Below are 19,417 nucleotides of genomic sequence, written 5' to 3' on the forward strand. Positions count from 1 at the left end.
ATTAACTTTTCAAATGTGTTTTTTGGCCCTTCTTAGTTATTACATACCTTTTTCAAAAGCTTCACATACAGAGACCCCTCGCTAGTCTGCGCCTTGGTTATTGCTGGTTCACTGTTTTTCGGTTTAGGAATTGAAATGTCTGTATCGTCAGCATTGTGCATTGAGTTCTCAGCAGACAGCAAATGCTCTCACAGGGCAGGTTATGAAGGGCTTTGTGTATTGGGTGGGTGTGACATTACGTGTGCACGACTGTTTTAGGCTGGTGTCAGTCAACAGTAGGGCTGGTGCACAAGTCAAGGTGTTCACCCAAAACACACTGAGAAGCATGAAGCCACCCCTGCCAAGCCTGTAGCTCACCAATGCCAGATCCATTACCCATGAAATGGATGAGTTGGAGCTAGAACTCGTGAGGAACCGCTACATTTGGGTATGTTGTATTTGAATCATTACGGAGACCTGGCTAAAGTAAAGATTCCCTTCTGCTAGCATGCAGCTAGGCAGCTACTTTTTAAATTGCTTTCCTCTTCTTACAGGAGAAGCCTTCCAATTTTGTTGTACATTTGTATAATGACAATGGAGACCATTCATTCAACTGCAATTCTGTGTTATGTTTTTAATTGGAGATCCAAAGCTGTCGTATACTCTCAGTTGGTAAAAACGTCATCTCAAGGTAAGTTTGACCCTTGGGGGCTATTATGAAGGTATGAAACTACAAGCGGATTTTCACTTTTTATTTCTATTCCCATTTACCGCAATAACCGGGGATTACTGTGTTTCTTTTGCATTCACAGGAGCTTGGAAGTGTTGAAGCTCTTCAGCCTCGGCAGAGGGCTAACCTTTCACGCGCACGGTGCACCACAGTTTGGTTTGTGATTTATCTTGCTCAAATTGGGTGTGTTTCAGCTTGTTTGTTTTGCAGGCACACACTTTTGAGTTCCCATGACGCTATCATCTCCGCATCAGAAGCATACGTCTTCATTATCATATCTGACCGAGCTAGTGACGCCAAGGCGACGGGGCATCAATCACGGAAAATAACGGGAGGCTGCGACAGGACCATTAGAGGTGAATAATGTGATGTACTCTTATTCTGTACTTGAGTAGAAATTAAGATACCTGGGATTTAACTGGGTAATGTATACAAAAATCATCATGTTAAAGTATAAATTTAATCCGAATCGTCCAAAAGTGGAATTGTCGCAGGTAAAATAAAACAAGTGCATCCGGATCACCTCCTAGACAAATGATTGGTTTGGATCAAGCTGTGGATAACGCTAGATCCTTATCAAGTGGTAGAAAACTGCTGGATATGGATCAAGTGGTAGATATTGGCTAGGTCTGGATTCACCAGGGGTTAACAGATGGAACAGGATTAAACAATAGTCAAAGAGTAGGCGGTAGATAAATCGTGGGCTTGATTCAACTTGTAGAAAATTAAAGAAGTTTTACATTGTAATCTTAAAAAAACTATGGCTGTGTTTTTGGTAGCCATGAAGCTTAGTATGCATTGCTTAGGAAAATTTCTCAAATGAGGCACAACAATACAGAATTCGGTGTTTCTCTAAGAAACTACAACATAGGCATCAACCTTTCCCCCACATGGTTTCTCCTTTGTTAATTAAAAAGGCAAGTTTCTCTTGTCAACGATGTACTTTATTCTTTTCTTTTATTCAATTTTCCTTGTCATGTAAATTAAAGTAGTTTGTTAGAATCAAACGATGTGCATTATTCATTTGTGTATTTATATTATTCTATTGGACTGATCAATCACTATCTTTATCAGTGAACTGAAAAGAATTATAATTTAAGCTAAAAATAAAATATGTTTATAGTATTGCTTACTACCTGATAAATGCTAGACACAATATGAGGCTATTACAATATTTCGGGTGGGAAACTGTGAGCACGCTCTCCTGGCCAAATCGACAACAACTGAATTATAATATGGACCAAATGAAAATAATTTAAAGCAATTTTCTCTACAATGAAGGGCGGCCCAGATCCAGATGTAGAAAAGTGGTTCATCAAGATCAAGCTATAGGTATTGGGTCGATCCAGATAGAGGTATAAGCTATAACAAAAATCATACAATGGATGAAAGTGAATCAATCAGTAACAGACAGATCCATATCAATCAGTAGAAAATGAGTAGATCCGGATCACGCTGGAGATAATGTGTGGCTCCGAATTCAATTGCTGATAACAGGTAGATAAGGATCAAGAGTCGGATAATTATTGGTTTTGCCTTTAGAGGTAGAAAACAATTTGATCAGGATCAAGCAGTAGAAAGGCAGAAGATATGGATCAAGTGGTAGAAAATAGGTTGATCCAGAATTAATAGTGGATTGATCCAGAATAAGTGGTAAATAGAGGTGCAGTCTGGAACATGTGGTATACAATGTATGGAATCAAGCATGGATCAAGAAACAAATAGATTCGTATCTTGTGGTAAAAAATGGTGGGGTAAAAAAAATCAGATAATAGGTGGATCTGGATCAAGAGTTTGATGATTAATAATTCCCTATCAACAGGTGGAAAACAGGTTGATCTGGATCAAGCAGCAAAAAGTGAATGTATGATGAATAAGCATAACAGGTGGATTCAGATCAAGTGAAAGATGATGTCTTTAAGTACAGGTCAAGCTGAATTTTCCGATGGACTTTTGTGTATATTACATTTCCACTGGATCTTGGTTACTCCGTGGCACGTGGATTTCCCCCAGAGCGTGAGGGGTTAACGCCGGTGGTTGGAGAAGGGGCTGATTTTTGTCGGAGGGAGCACCTGGGGTCCTGGATGCTTAACGGCAGATCCAAATAATGCCGGCGGGTGATGGAAGTGGGTAATGTGGCGAGCAGGGCAGATGGGTCCGACTCATCACCGGTTGATGACGCCACAGACGAGAGAAGAGAGAAGTTACCGCTCGGGGGGTCAAATGGGGACGCCCCCTCCTTGGTAGAGACTGGTTTGTTTTGGAACAAAAACAAAGCGGTGCACACAGCTAAGAATAGGGAGTTTGAGAGTAGCAACAGGGCCCGGAGGTATAGATAAGGATCATATTGCAGGTTTTTAGAAAATTGTTTTTATTTCCCCCAAAAAACAGGAATAAGATTTTTGTTGTTTTTTAATAAGGCTCTATCCCGACATTAGCATGATTGCTTGGATTTAATTCTACTGTTATCCCTCGTTTTTCACGGTTAATGGGGACCATATGGCGCCCTCTGTTGGCTGCGGCTGCATCGGCTCGCTACAACGGGTCAGGTGTATCGACATTTCGTTCTGTGTACATTGTTACAAAGAATGACAATACAAAGGAAATTGTTATATTATTATTATATCCCCCTTGCGATATGCAAAATCTGCAAATTAGCGTTGCCAGAAAGTGTGACCATCGTTTCTTCTTCTGCCTGAAGATGCTCCTGTTTGTTTAACAGGCCCATGACTGTGAGACTCAGTCCCCACATCTCCTCTTCCTGCACTCTGAGCATTGGGTCACCGAAGGGCTGAGTGCCAATCCCTCTCCTGTAGTGCTTCTACAACTACAACTTTAAGCCGATGGGGACAACCTCCCCCTTAAATTTGCTGATGACACCACAGTTGTCAGGCTGATTTCACAAAGAGATGAGGCAGCCTACAGAAAGGAGATCCAGAGGCTTGCAGTGTGGTGCTCTGATAACAACCTGGCCCTGACCACACAAAAAAACAGGTATGTCATCGAGGACTTCAGGAAGAACAGGAGTGACCCGACCCCCCTTATCGGCGTGTGTGTAGGGTCCACATGTTCTTGTTCCTGGGAGTTGAAGGATTTTATACATTTTACTATAAAGGATTTTATACGATTAAATCCAAGTTACATTTATCGCCTGCAATGAAGATTTTCACCGGGTGGGCTGAAGTTCAATGACAGGTCACGCTGATCCAAATTCGGAATGTTTTGGCTAGGGAATTTTGATAACAGGGCTCTGACGAAGGACGTCAGGCACTGTTTTGATAAACACTTGGTGTTGTTTTGAGTTTCTTCAGACATCGAGGCGAGGGCGCTTTCCTGGCACGCCCAAGGGAGGAGCCGGCACACCAGCTGGCGGAAAAAAAAACGTGGGTCGGGAGAAGGAAGCGAGAAGAACGAGAGAGAAGGCTTGACAGAGACTCGAGCGACACTAATTTGGCTAATTCGATGGAGTTCACTTAGTTAAATTGTTTAAGAAATAAAGTATGCCCCCCTGTGAAAATGTCGCTATTCTTGTCCATCTTTTCCCATCGAGAAACGAGCGCCCATTGTTAGGTGGTGTTTGGTTAATGGAGTCAGATAACTAACATTTTTATATTTATTTCCTAACAGAGAACTTTTTCGGAAAGCCAACACCGCAGCCATTATAAAAAAGGTCCAGCCAATTCCTCAGTGTCCTCAGGAAGAACAATCTGAACAGGAATCTGCTGCTGCCCTTCTACAGCTCATCCATTGAGAGCCTGCTGACATACTGCGTTTCTGTCTTGTACGGGAGTTGCACTGAGGCGGACAGCAGGAGGTTAGTGAAGGCAGCATTGCGCATCATTGCCTGCCCTTTCCCCTTCCTGATGGACATATATCCCACTCGTGCCCCAACATAATCAAGAACAGGTTACGTCCAGGTGACCTGCTGCCTTCAGGAAAGCGGTAAAGATGCATTAAAGCAAAAACAAACAAAATGAGGAACAGCATAAATATTACCACCCTGAACTTCCATCTACAGCACAGGTGTCAAACAGGCGGCCCGCAGGCCAAATCAGGCCCGCTAAGGGATTTGAATGCAGCCCGTGAGACAACACTCAGAGAAGCACAAGAGAAAAACAAGCTGCAGGTTGAAATATGTCCACTTGATGTTGCCAAAGCCAGGTGCCTCAAACAAAGACACTGTACTTTTATTTGTTTCGTGCTCTGTCTCTCTCTCTCTCTCTTTCGCTCTCTGTCTCTCTCTCTTTTTTCCACTCCTTTTCTCCCTCTCTGTCTCTTTCACTCTCTGTGTCTCTCTTTTTCTCCTCCTTTGTTGCTCTTTGTCTCTCTTCTCTTTCTCTCTTCATACCCTTCGCGCTTTCTTTTCTCTTTTCTCTCCTTCTGTCTTTCTATTTCTCTTTGGATTTCTTTCTTCCTCTCCCTTTTTTTTCCCCCTCTCTCACGACTTTTTATCATTTGTTTCTCACGCTCTCTCCCTCTCTCTCTTTTTCTTTCTTTGTCCCGCCCTCTCCTTTATCCTCCCTCTTTCTCTTATTTCTTTATCTCTTTTTCTTTCTCTTTAATCTACTAGTCCGGCCCCGGCAGAATGTTTGTTCTATCGTGTGGCCCCCGAGTTAAAATGAGTTTGACACCCCTGATCTACAGCATCCATGAGCTCAATTTACTGTACAATTGCAACTGTGAAATTGCACATACAGGACTGTCTCAGAAAATTAGAATATTGTGATAAAGTTCTTTATTTTCTGTAATGCAATTAAAAAAAAAATGTCATACATTCTGGATTCATTACACATCAACTGAACTATTTCAAGCCTTTTATTATTTTAATATTGCTGAATTTGGCTTACAGCTTAAGAAAACTCAAAAATCCTATCTCAAAATATTAGAATATCATGAAAAAGTATACAAGTAGGCTATTCAACTAATCACCTGAATCATCTAATTAACTCGAAACACCTTGCGAGGGTTTCCTGAGCCTTAAAAACACTCAGCTTGGTTCAGTAAACTAAATCACAAGTATGGGGAAGACTGCTTATCTGACTGCTGTCCAGAGGACCATCATTGATACCCTCCATCAGGAGGGTAAGACACAAAAAGACATTTCTCAAAGAGCAGGCTGTTCACAGAGTGCAGTTTCAAAGCATATCCACAAAAAGTCTGTTGGAAGGGAAAAATGTGGCCGGAAACGCTGCATAACCAAGAGAGATGACCGCAGCCTTAACAAAATTGTGAAGAAGAGCCGCTTCCAGAATTTGGGGGAGCTTCAAAGACAGTGGGCTCAAGCTGGAGTCCAGGTATCAAAAGCCACAGTTCACAGACGTGTCTGGGAAATGGGCTACAATAGCCGTATTCCCATGGTCAAGCCACTTCTGAACTCAAGACAACGGAAGAAGCGTCTGACTTGGGCTATGGAGAAGAAGCACTGGACAGTTGCAGAGTGGTCCAAAGTCCTCTTTTCAGACGAAAGCAAGTTTTGCATTTCATTTGGAAGTCAAGGCGCCAGAGTCTGGAGAAAGGCTGGAGAGGAGCAAAATCCAAGTTGCTTGAAATCCAGTGTGAAGTTCCCACAGTCAGCAATGGTTTGGGGAGCCATGTCAGCTGCTGGTGTTGGCCCACTGTGTTTCATCAAGTCCAGAGTAAATGCAACTGTGTACCAAGAGATTTTAGAGCACTACATGCTTCCATCTGCTGAAAAGCTCTATGGAGATGAGGATTTCATTTTCCAGCATGATCTGGCACCTGCCCACAGTGCCAAAACCACCAGTAACTGGTGCACTGACCATGGCATCACTGTCCTTGATTGGCCTGCTAATTCCCCTGACCTGAACCCCATCGAGAATTTGTGGGGTATAGTTAAGAAGAAGATGAAAGACACCAGACCTACAAATGCAAATGAGCTGAAGGCCGCTATCGAAGCATCCTGGGCATCAATAACACCTCAGCAATGCCACAGGCTGATTGCCTCCATGCCACGCCGGATTGATGCAGTAATCCGTGCAAAAGGATTCCCAACCAAGTACTGAGTGCATCAATGGACATTTTCAAATGTTTGATTTAGTTTTGCTGTTATAAAATTATTTTTTTACTTGGTCTGAGGAAGTATTCTAATATTTTGAGATAGGATTTTTGAGTTTTTTTCAGCTGTAAGCCAAAATCAGCAATATTCAAATAATAAAAGGCTTGAAATAGTTCAGTTGATGTGTAATGAATCCAGAATGTATGACATTTTTGTTTTTTTAATTGCATTACAGAAAATAAAGAAGTTTATCACAATATTCTAATTTTCTGAGACAGTCCTGTATTTATTATTTTTTATTAATCTTTTGTTTTTTAATGTTTTTATCCTTTTGCACATTTTGGGCCTTTTGTTGCTGACTTCTGATTTTGAAGTGTAAAGCCACTTTCTCATTAATTGCATTTTCCATCTTTTCTAAGGTTCGCTCGAAGAAATAGTAGACGGACGTATAGGACCCATTTTCAAGGGTGGCACAAGCATTACTTCAGAAAACAGAGTAAATATAACAAATCAGTACTGTAAGAATTGAATGTATGAGATTTTGATTCATGAATTAGTAAATTAGGCGATTAAGGGAACTGTTCACTGTAAACCGTGACGTGGCCTCCAGAGGAAAATTATTGCTTATATGTATTTCCCCCTTTAAAAGCTAAAATACAAATACCACTCTCAAAATGTATGTGCTATAATATGTCCCAATATAAGACCTATATTATAGAAAGATCATTTTTCTTATTCTGTGGTTGTCCTCACTTTTTTCCAATAATCCTTCAACCAATTGTTATTTATATAAAAAATAATCATGCCCCATTGTTTATATAGCATTTCTTGCCCAAAATCTCTAACGGTGTAAATAATTACATTAAAAAAAAGAAATAAATGCAAACAATGGGTAATATTATTTTTAAATAGAACATGGTGAAACCGGTGGGTCAAATTGACCCAAAAGGCACAAACAGGGTCGAGTTGAGAAGATTGAGCACAAAACAGGCACAGGTCGAGGACGTTAAGGTGTGGAATCACAATGAGGGGATGTCGGAAGGGAAAATAGGGGGTTGGGGTTGTTTGAGGTCTGCAGGTACAATGTTAATCAGGGTCCACTGGTGGTGAGGGGATGCTAGTAAAGATAAGACCCAACGATTGAGTCAAGGATTGGAGCTTATCCGGCAGGCTTACCTTCTTGTATCTAGGAACAGGAAGCTGTTTTGTGTGGACGTAGGTAAAGGTGTGTGCGTGAATGCAGCAACACACGGACATGAAGGCATGCAAAAAAAAAAAGTAAAAAGAAAGGGCAAAGAAATCAGGAAATTGAAAGACAGAAAAGTAATGGTGTCATAAATCAAAGTTATTGCAGGTCATTTGAAACGGGAAATTAGGGAATAAAACAAAAAATAAAACACATTTCAAAGTTCAATAAAGGACTTCTGTTTTTATGTGATTGTTGCTGATTCAAACCTTTGCCAAAATATTTTATTCATTTTCCAGGCAATTGCTTGTTAGCGGCATTTGCATAGCAGTGAAATAAAATAAAAATAAAAAACATGAAGACGCCAATTTGCAATTGACTGAACTCTCTCCCATAATGCCCTTTTTTGTTTTCGTTCGCTGATATTTTACATTTATAATAACAGGTCTTTTATAGCTTATAGTGTACCTCACATAGTTTCTTTGTGCCTCCTCGTGTTTTTGAACAGATGTTGTAATTCCGCAATCATAAGTCTTTTGAAGCGAATAACGTCCGGGCATCAAGTGTTTCCTCATTTGGTTTCTCTGTGCCTCATCATGTTTTTTTAAATGGATATTTTACATTTATGATCATAGCTCTTATAAAGGTAATAGTGTTTAAACTTTTAACTTTTAACTTTTAAAATTTTCCTCATCTGGTTTCTCTGTGCGTCATGATGTTTTTTGAACGGACATTGTGCATCCACAATCATAAAACTTTTAAAGCTAGCTGCGGCTCGGCATCTCTAAGAGTTTCCTTACCAGGTTTCTCTGCCTCACTATATTGTTTTAAAGGGATATTTGAGTTTACGATCACATGTCTTTTCAAGCTAATAGTGTCTGAATATCTATACATTTTTCCTCACCTGGGTTCTCTGTGCCTCACCATGTATTTTTGAACAGATGTTTTATATTTACAATCACAAGTCTTTTCAAGGTAATAGTGCCTGAGCATAGTTTCTCTGTGCCTCACTGTGTTTTTATAAAATCAGATATTTAAAAAACACAATCCTTGGTCTTTTAAAGCGGAAGCATCTTTAGGGTATTTTCTCACCGCGTTTCTCTGTGCCCCACTATGTTGTATGCTCACCAGACAAACTGTAAAACATGTCAGTGTTTAAACAGCTCGTTGGAAAACTCCGATACCTTCTTCGATTCCAGCGCAACAGAGCAAATGCAATGTTTTTCACTTCCTGGAAAAGCCGCCCTAGCAAACAAACCACCTCGATTCGGCCCTGATTTAATTAGCGTAACAAGAACAGAGCAAGGGTAGCCTAGCGAGGGCGGTGTGTGTGTCACCAAGGTACCAGACATTTTTGCTCCTCGGCGCACTCCAAGGCAGACGGGGGAGTGGAAATAACCTCATTTGTCTGCGAATGAAAAGGCGGCTGGAAAGGCAGGGGTGGTAATTGCTTTAATCAAGGTGAGGCGCGGAAGAAACATTTTGTGCCTCGGAAGCATTAACATGTAAAAGACGTGCTAATTGTAGCGCAAGGCCTGACCAAACTGCACAAAAAGAGTCAACATCGGGCCGCGTCAATAGACATAATGTCAAGTCAAGTAAAACTCATGTTTATTTGTATAGCAGAAGAAGTCTTAAAGGGCTGTGTAGACTACAGACTATTACTACACAATTCCCTGATCCAAAACCTACACGATGGCAAGGTAAAACTCAAAATCTCAGCATAAATCTAGGCTTAAAATACGCGAACATTCTGTAGCTTATGATCTTGATGATGTCTATGATTTGCAGCAACCAGTGCAGCCTGGTCATCCTGAAGGGGATTATCACATGTGTGGTCCCCTTTCAAGGTTTCTTTATTTTTCTCATGCCGAGGTTTTGAGTTTCGCCTTGCCCTCATGTAGGTTTTAGATCATGGGATTGTGTAATAATAGTCTGTAGTTCTTACAGCCATTTGACACTTGTGTTGGATAAAAATATTTGGACAGAAATGTCATGATGATTCATTACATTCAACCGTGCCCGCTGGTTTGGCGCCAGCTGCTGCTGGCTACCTAGTTGGTTCGCCGTCCTACTTAAGCTCAGTCCTTTTTTTCTCACCTGTTGTCAGTCCGTCAGCGAACCTCTATTTTCACAAGGCAAGTAGTTTTGACTCTGACTCCGTCTGTTCCGTTTTGTCACGCGTTTTCTACTCGTTCGTTCCTGATATCCCCGTTTGTCTCCTGCTAGGACCCGTTTTTTGACCCCGACCACGTTTTGGTCTGCCGTCTCGGCTAACGACCTATTTTTCCGTCTAATTACGCTACGATCTCCTGCTCTGGACGATCCACTTTCGCATTCTGAACACGTTCCAATCAATGTTCCCTCTAATTTTCCATGGGTTTGAGCGTTCACACACAATCGGTGAGCAACTCTTCAAACAACAGTGAGTGACAGCAATCCCAAGTGTGGCAACTAATCCATTATCAAACAAAACTTGACATCAAGTTACATTTTGCTGAGTTTCCGGCAATGCAAAATTAATTTTACTTTTGAATGAATTGACTAATGTACTATTGCAAAGGTTGTACGGCCTACAACAATATTTGTTTTTACAATTCTTCACAAGATTTCCATTTCTTTTTTTTCTTGGTATCTTTTGTCGCATAAAACTAACATTTTTGGGGGCTTATTTAGTCGGTTGCACAATACAGAACTGTATGTAATTAAATTTTTTTAGTGGAAGTTCGATGTTGGCAACAAGATTGACTTGGTATAATTGGAAATTATTTAAATGCAACACAAACTTTTACTTCTTTTTCCATGTTTTTTTCTACTTTTTAAAACATTATTTTTAAAAAAATCTTATTGGGTTTATTTTTTCCCAGCTGTTACTTTTTTCTTTTTTTGGTTCTTTATTTCGTTTTTCCTTTTTTTGTTTATTTTTCTTTTTTTCAGTCTTTTTTTCTGAATTTTTCCTGCTCTTTTTTCTCTTTTTCTCTCCTTTTGTTTCTTTTTTTCCCAGCTCTTCACTACTTTTACATTTTGGTACTTTTTATTTTTGGTTCTATTGCCCCCCCCCCCCCCCCCCCCCCCCCCCCTTTCCTTTAAGTAATTTTGTGCATAATTTTAGATAATATTTGGTAGTGTAGGGATTAAAGAAGCAAAAACAACCTGAAGAGCCGCTTGGGATCCGAAAGAGCCGGTTCTTTTTAGTGAGCCGAGCTGAAGAAGCCGGTTTTCGAAAAACTCTACTGACTTTACTCAACTTCGTTCTACTTCGACCTTGACATCCAAATACCACATTTAGAACTCAACGTCAGGGGAACCCTCGTATTTTTACCTTCATGCACTGTAACTTTGACTTAATTCGCTTCTTAATTAGCAATTTCGAGACCTGGTTTTTGTGAGCAGGGTAGATTTTCTTGTGCGCGGAAAAGCTCTGGGCAGTGCGCAATTAAGCACACACGCAGCTTAGAGGGAACTTTGGTTCCAATCCCGTGAGCAGCTTGCTTCCCGCGTCCAGCGAGCACTGGATCGCTGGCGCTGCCTTTCCTCTATATTTCAATAAACTTGTGAGTAACGTTACACATCTGGGTCTTACTTCTGTTGTGGTTGTGACAGAAATATTTTATACATATACAATAGTGTTATTTTTTTGACCAGTTAGGACATCTTGTAATTCAAACCTTTTGTGTACGTGGATTAAGTAGTTGAATTTGTTGCTGCCACATTTGGCAGTACATGAAATTCAACTTCTAATATGGAGCAGATCAGTGACAGTGCTGTCAGGGGAGGCAGGTGAGGCTTTGTCTCGCCTGTCATCATGGAAATATAGAAAATGGTTATATTTATTCAGTTCCAAAGTGCTTTCTCCTTTAACTTCACAATTACTGCACTTTATTTTTGAAACCACCGATTTTGCACATTTCATTAAGTATACTTAACTACAATTAATATGTAATGTATTACTATCATGGGTCTCTGCAATTGCAGAGTGAGGCACACAATTCCTTTGCCTCATGGCAGAGGGCGATAGTGAGACTGAGGATTCGTACAACAAACAATAGAATTCGTGATAGTTATAGCAAGCTAACAACAAGTAAAGCCATCCAGTTTCCTTTCAATTAAGGTAAGACAATTAAACACTTTTTTTCTTATGGTACATGCTCATGTATTGTTTTTTTTAATTCTTGCTCTTCTAATCAAATGATGAACAAGATGCTGGGTCATTTATTTGTCATGCAGAACATACAGCCCTCCAGGACCGGAGTGCCCAGGTCTGCGGTAGAAGATAACTTATAACATTGTATTTGTATTTCTTTTACTTAAAATATTTTTAAAACCTACATATTTACTAGAAAAAAAAATGTTGAAATTAAAAAAAATAAAGATACATTTGGAAATGGCATTTATATACCAATCATTTTCCTTATTTTGATATTTCTTTCTGTTTACCAAAACATTTTAACTCATAAAATAAGATCATTTATTTTTACTCTAAAGAGAAAAATAAAACTTATTGCATCAAGATAAAAGAAAGCTTTTTCTGAAATTTTGTTATATTTAATAAAAGGGAGAGTGGTTTCTAGACGAGGCTCTTAATCATGTCAGCTCAGATGAATGGCGTGCTTTGCAGGAAAGACTGCAGTTTCCCGCCTCAAATCGAATCCGATTAAAGTGGAGTTACTATGGAGTCCAGCCAGTGAATTAAGAAAGAAAGGTCTCTTATAAGGACTGTGCCACAATCGGAGGGTATCCAATCGATGGCGGATGGGAAATATTAAGACAAAATATTGTCATTTGCTTTTGCAGTTTTTGTTCCTCCACCCCGCTTATCATTCCTTTATTATTTTTAACCCATAATTAACGTTACTACTCAGTAGGGAAGCGTTGAAAATCACCAAAGCGAAAAAGAACTGAAAAAAGGCTTCCTGATAAGGTTTTTCTGTTATTAATTATTTGTCACTTTTTTTTTTATTTCCACGCCCTTTAGGGCAGGGAAGTCAAAATTTGTCAGTAACTGGGCCAGATTTGGTAAGCTTAAATTTGTAAGGGCTGACTTAGTAAGCCTGGCATTCTTTGAACATTATTTGATGAATTTACCCTCTATGAAAGGTTTGCAGTGCTGTGCGAACAGCGGCACGATTGCGTAGCTCGCCTTTGTAACCTTTTTACTTGACTCGCAGGGTCTTCTGAAAAAGCGCTGCTGTGCTGTTAAAACAGCATCCATTTGTTTCCCTTTTCACAGCGTTCGTTTACAGTTAGGTTTAGTAATCAGAGTGTTTCGTCTGGCAGTGCCTCTTGATATCATACTCTTTGAAAACAGCCACGGTCTCTTGGCAATTTAGGCAGACGCAGTTGTTTCGGATTTATGTGAAAAAAGAACCACTCTCATTTCCACTTGTCTTGGAAACGGCTGCCCCTTACAGTAAACTTTATTTTATTTACAGTCACTATGTCGGAAATGGGGTAGGCTAAAACTCTTACAGAAAGCCAAGGGCAAGGGCTACTGCCATCACCTGGTGAAATCTAGATTTATTTACTTCTTAATCAAATGTATTTTTCTACCGGCAGGCTACATATTATTCATTTTATGTCAGAGGCCGTGGGCCAATAAAAATTTGAAACGAAACTTTTTACAGACTTTTTACATACCTGGTTTAGGGCACATGTGCTTTTTTAACTGATGACATTTTAATATAAAGAAAGGGCCCAGAGGGTTCTGTTGAAACAGATTGGAATCTCTTGCCGGAGGTTTGGGTCCTCACCTATTTTCCTTGAAAGTTCAAAATCCATTGATGTCTTCTCTCCTTAATTTGAGGGCCCACTAAATTGCAAATTTACAGTTCAAAAAGAAGGATGTTGTGATATGACATCACATCTAAAGTTAGGTGAGGCGTGCAAAGCTGGTTTTCACTTAGAGGGGAGTTTGTGCATGATGCAGCTTTCAAAGGAAAGAAATGGAGAACACTGTCAAAAGTTTTACTGACAGAGTATTTTCTCAAAAGATTGTTTGTCCCCTTTGCTTATATTTTTTTGTCTTTGTGTTTTGTTGGATGTTAGTTGTAATTCGGCTAAAGTTCACATGCTAACACTACATAGCTAACTACAGTTCCACAGTTAAAATTCATAAACACATACTTTGTGTGTTTACATTCAATCTGTTCCATCAATCCGTTTAATCCGATTTGAGGCTTCCGAAAAAAAAACAAAAAACTGCTGTGATGACGTTACGGTGAGCCATGCAAAGCTAGTTTCCACTCAGGGGCTAGTCCTTAACATTTTGAACACGAAAAGGAAGGAGCAAGAGGATGCTTACAAGATCCCAGGCAAGATTTTGCCGACAACGCATTTTCTCAAAAATCAGTCAGTCACTTTCCTGCCTTTTTTTGGTTGACTATTGGCCAGACTTCTGCAAATGTTTAAATGCTATAATTAAAGAGCTAACTATCTACATTTTAGCAGTTTTTATCCGTAAATATGGACTTAGACCCTAAACCAAATTCCTTGAAGCAAAGATATGTGTGAGATGAATTTAACATCATTGTTATTTCATTCTGACTAATAATGTGTGGTTCTTTTGTCTTACACTGCACAAACTACCGCAGTATCATCATCATTAGTTACCTCCTTCTCCACTTTTCCTGTTACTATTCACTGTCATGTGTGTTAATAGATAAAATGACCCCAAATGATGCACTTATATAAAAAAGGAAGGGATAAACTTTTCAGTGCAGCAACTACAAGCTATTTACGTTTCATGATAAAAAGCCAATTGGGGTACTAATGTAGAACAAACTTGCTTGTGTTATTTGCGTTTTATCTCTCTCAACAGTTTTGCTTCATTTGTTACACTTTGTACTCCACCAGGATTTATTTTTATTACACCTGAATGCCTTTTTTTCGTTGTTTTATGAAAATTTAATATAACACATTAGCATCTAGTATATGCCCGTCAGTTTTTTATCATTTCATATTATGCTTTTAAAGCAAATTTGTGCAAAACAACTGTTTCGGATTATTATTTTTTTGACTTATTTCAGTTTTGCACCTGTATTTTGGCCAAGCTGTACTCATTTCTGTTCTCCATTTTAGTTCATTCCTTCCAGTGTTGGGAGTAACACTTCACAAAGGAACGCGTTCCCGGAACGAAGTTACTTATCTCTGCAACGAGGACAGTAGTAATAAAGTATTGTAACTCAACAGGTCTATTCTCTTGTTAAAAGGTTTCCTTCTTCACTCACAAAGTAAAATATTACCTGCCAGTACCACACCGTTGAATACAGCACCCAAGAAGGATGGGCGTGCTTATATTTACAGTACCTACAAAATACAACTTAATGCAGTTACAATGGCACCTTCTCAAGCAGAGTGCAAGGTCATAGAATTTCTCCCTACTGATATTATCCTTACTGTGTATACTCACATCCAAGCCATATTTAGAGCTATAAAATAAAATACTGAAGTCTGAGGCTCAGTTTATATGCGCATATTTGGTTGTGTCACCAGTAGCGAATGGTAGGCAGTGGATAGGAAGGGGTCATGGCTTAACAGGAAAAATTAAATTGATGAGGAAAATGTGAGCAGGGAATTCATGGTTAAAAAAGTGCTGAATATTGGTCTTTTTACTTGTAAAATTATTTTTGCAATACACCATGCCTGAAAAAAAAACATTTCGGACATTACCCAGAAATGGAGACAAAATACTTGAAGTTGTTTGAAGACAAAAGACAGAATGCATATGGGGTGTCTCGGCTTTGTTTGTTTGCAAGCTCTCAAGATTGCATAGGCCACTGAAGGGTTCAATGCTTTCACGGATTAGCGTACACATTTTCTTCTATTTATTTTATTCATAATGTGGCTATTTTTGAGCAGTCTTAGGGTTTTCGCCACAATGTGAGTATATACAGTAATTTGTAACAACTGTAATTTTTTTCATATTTTGGCCAGAGGTGCGACTGTTACCCCGGTGGGACTTATGTGTGAAATTATTAACACATTATTATATCATTGAGTTTTAAATTTACATTAGCAGTACTCTTTGTAATTGCACGTGTTGTTTTCACATTTAACCGCAAGAGGGCGCTCCAGGCCAGTGTTGATAATTTCAACCTTGCCCTGTTGTGGGTTGACATTTTTCAAAACGGACGCCATATGCAGTCTATTCTCGACTTCTCAAGTTGGAGGAGTTGTTAACCAGTTAAAGTGACCAGCATTATCTTTAGATTTATCTAAAAAAAACTTTATATGTTACGTTGTTACTGATGTATTCGATCGTGTCTAAGATATGCAGGTAAGTGTAACTTTAATATTACTTTGTATTTTCAAATTGCCTTTCAAAATGACATGTTTGTTTTTAGTGTTGGTTTTTATTGATTAAATTTCACCTCAAAATGAGACTTTTACCCTAGGGGCGACCTTTGTTTCTTTTCCCCTCCTTAATTATGCATTTTTTGGCTGATGTGACTTTAACTCAGGAGAGTCGTAAAAATACGGTAGATAGTTTCAGTTACAAAATGATTACTAAAATAGCTTTCTTCCACTTTGTAATATTCGTTCGATGCTGTCGCAATCAGATGCTGGGATAATAATTCATGCATTTATTACTTCACGGCTTGATTACTGTAATGTATTGCTCTCTGGTCTCCCGATGTCTAGCATCAAAATTTTGCAGCTGGTTCAATATGCGGCAGCATACAACTCCTAAATTTGCTAACCTGCACTGGCTCCCATCCGCCTAATGGTTCTGTTAATAACATACAAATGTTTGCATGGACTCTCCCACCTCATCTGATTTAATTTCCCCCTATGTTCCTGCACAGAGTCTCCACTCAGAAAATGCTGATCTACTTGTCACTCCAAGAACAAAGAAGAAATCTGCAGGCTTGAGAGCGTTCTACATCCGGGCCCTGGTGCTGTAGAATACTCTGCCTCCGGAGATAAGATGTGCAACATCAGGGAAAGTTTTCAAATCTAGACCCAAGACACACTTCTATTTCATAGCGTATTATTGATGCCGACCTCATACTTTTTTTTCTGTCCTTTCTGGCTTCTTGGTTTGTGGTTTAATGAGGTAGAAGGAGGTATCAAGATGAGTCAGCGGAGTGGCACCTGGACCTGAAGCATGTCAATGTCTGTATCGATCAGCCAGCTGGGATGGGAAGCTGTGCCGTTGCTGTCATAGACTTTTTTGACAATTTTACGGTTTACTTATGTTTTTTTTTCTGTTTCGTTATGTAATGTGTATTGTTACCCAATGCAACATCTATTGCAGCCTGGTGATCCTGGATGGGGGATTACCTCTTGTGTGCCCCCTTCTCAAGGTTTCTTCATTTCCTCTTACTCATTCTTTTAGTTTTCACTTGCCCGCATGTCAGTTACAGATCAAGGGGATGGTGTCATTGTAGCTTTAGCAGTCCTTTGAGTCATTTTCTGATTAAGGGCTATACAAATAAATGTGACTTGACTATCAGAGTGCTACTTTTGGGTGTCAATGAAGGAACTTGTAACTGTCTTTATTTACTTTTTTCAATAACGCGCCCAACATGGATCCCTACAATCAATTAATATGCTTAAAACGACTTCCCCACAGTTGGATGTGTTAAGTCACAATTCCGCGACAACACACAGAAAAAATATTCACGAGCTGGCATCTTAATATTGATACGAGCAACATATTGAAAGCGTGTCAGTCGCGTTATGCAAATTCAAATTTGATTCCCCATTCTCGCTTGCTAGCCACTGTTTATGCTTCGGCAAAGGGAAAATGTCAGCAGTCTGTCGCTGATGTAAAATAACATTTTCAATAGCCAATTGATCTTTGAGATTTAGAGCCGTACCAAAACAATGTCTGTGCAGGTAATCAAGCTTTGGTGCCCGACGAGATTTTTACAAAAGAAGTAATGGAATTACTCTTACGTCTGTTTTGTCTGCAAATCAAAAGAAATACAATTTTTTGTTTGTGTTGAAAGAAAGAAGGATTAAAGTTCGGATTCTGGGCCATTACATTGGCATGTACCTGTCAACCTTAACAATTTAGTCATATTCATGAGTGTTTGCTCAAACAATGTGATACAATGGTATTAAAAAATTAACATGCTTTTCATTTAACATACAATTTTTTGCCTAGTGATCAGTTTTCTTTGCTCATAAACATGATGCGCCTTTATGGGACAACTTAATGATGTCACAGTTGTTTTATTAAACATGTGCATCGTCCAGTCTCGCGGAAGTTGTGACATGTCTCAGACTCTTTTGTCGTACGTCAGTCATCTCATGGCTATGTACTAAGTATTCCCTCTCCCAAAGAAAAATAATAATTTCTGATTTGCTTAGTTTCCTGCGTCATTTGGGATGTGTTAGCATTTAGCGCGTCCTTGTGGACATTCTGTGTAAAAGTCCATGCTGATATGATATGGCTAGTTTATCAAAATATTACTGGAAGCCAGGGGTTGGGAACCTGTTTGACTTAAATAGCCATAAAAGCAAAAATATTTACAAAAAACATTTTTGAGAAAGCCACACAACATATTTTGATACAAAATTCAACAAAACAACCAAACCCAAATCCAGACAAAAGCTTATTCTTCAGCACATTTTGTTTCACTGTCTGTCGTTGGAAGATTCAATCAAATCTATGAAATAATTATAATAATAATGGCAGAGTCTGTGGCCCATATCAATATAAATATAGGACTTAAAATTATTCTCCCTCCCTTAGTCTTTTAAAAGTGTAGAGGCTCATTTTGACAGTTATTTTTGTTCTAAATAATGGTTTGAATTTAAAAAAAAAGGTGGGAGCAAAGTTATTTTGGAAAAATGTCACAAAATACTGCAAATGATAAGATTATCATCGTATTTACCTTCAGCGCAGACTGCACTGATCAATCAAATTAATCTGAGTGTTTTACTGGCGTTACTGGGTATTTACAGTTTGTATTGTGGGTTTTCATCATGAAGCACCTCAACAGCGAACAACAGCTTCCATTTAAAGGGTTTCATAGAAACCTACTGCCAAAACGGCGCATTTTGGTGTGACACTCTCTAAGTTGTAGTTATAAAATGTGACCTATAAATACTGGACCGAACCAAGGTTCAACTCAGTGTTGCTTCAGTTTAGTTTGTACCAAACTCGGGATCTAACCAACTGATTTTGGAATGCCACAGAGAAACGTGCAATTGTCAAAACCATATGTATTAATGAAAAGGGACAGATATGGCTCGCGAGCCAGAGGTTCTCGACCCCTGCTCTAAGCAGTTTATCCATCACTAATAGATTTGTTTTCTTTTCATTTGACTTATTTTATACTGTTATTTATGTTCATGCTTTATTACATGCCATATATTTGTTTTTTCTTATAATCTCAGTACAACATTGAACATAAATTATCACACAGAATGGTAAGACAAAATTGTAAATTTATTGTGTATATTGTTACTAGTGTTTACAAGTAAATTGTTTAGTGCTTTTTCAAAATTTGTGTTACATTTATTTCTATTGCGCTTGCTTACAATTTAGAATGTG

General features: G+C 39.0%; 1 protein-coding gene and 1 long non-coding RNA gene across 6 annotated transcripts in view; one reads left to right on the plus strand and one right to left on the minus strand.

Moving 5' to 3' along the window:
* doc2b (double C2-like domains, beta) overlaps positions 1 to 19,417 on the minus strand; it is a 140,664-nt gene that overhangs the window by 39,867 nt on the left and 81,380 nt on the right. For 3 of the 4 annotated variants that reach the window (XM_088320542.1, XM_088320544.1, XM_088320541.1), the window contains one exon: positions 7,902 to 7,925. The exons of the other annotated variant lie outside the window; for it this stretch is intronic. In XM_088320542.1, the coding sequence (XP_088176668.1) occupies positions 7,902 to 7,925 (24 nt within the window). The remainder of the gene's footprint in view (positions 1 to 7,901; positions 7,926 to 19,417) is intronic. 4 annotated transcript variants of the gene reach the window in all.
* On the plus strand, positions 264 to 17,277 carry LOC148349662 (uncharacterized). Of its 2 annotated transcripts, XR_015847205.1 has the most exons (10): positions 264 to 427; positions 534 to 670; positions 792 to 850; positions 920 to 1,065; positions 3,432 to 3,703; positions 4,337 to 4,523; positions 4,611 to 4,651; positions 4,728 to 4,835; positions 7,145 to 7,221; positions 16,716 to 17,277. It is a non-coding gene; the product is annotated as an uncharacterized LOC148349662 (long non-coding RNA). The 2 variants fall into 2 exon arrangements; XR_015847206.1 differs by lacking the exon at positions 16,716 to 17,277 and having other exon boundaries at positions 4,728 to 4,870; positions 7,145 to 7,612.

This window comes from Urocampus carinirostris, chromosome 17 (genome assembly GCF_059441175.1).
Source record: "Urocampus carinirostris isolate Australia breed hairy pipefish chromosome 17, RoL_Ucar_1.0, whole genome shotgun sequence".
In the NCBI taxonomy this organism is placed as follows: domain Eukaryota; kingdom Metazoa; phylum Chordata; class Actinopteri; order Syngnathiformes; family Syngnathidae; genus Urocampus; species Urocampus carinirostris.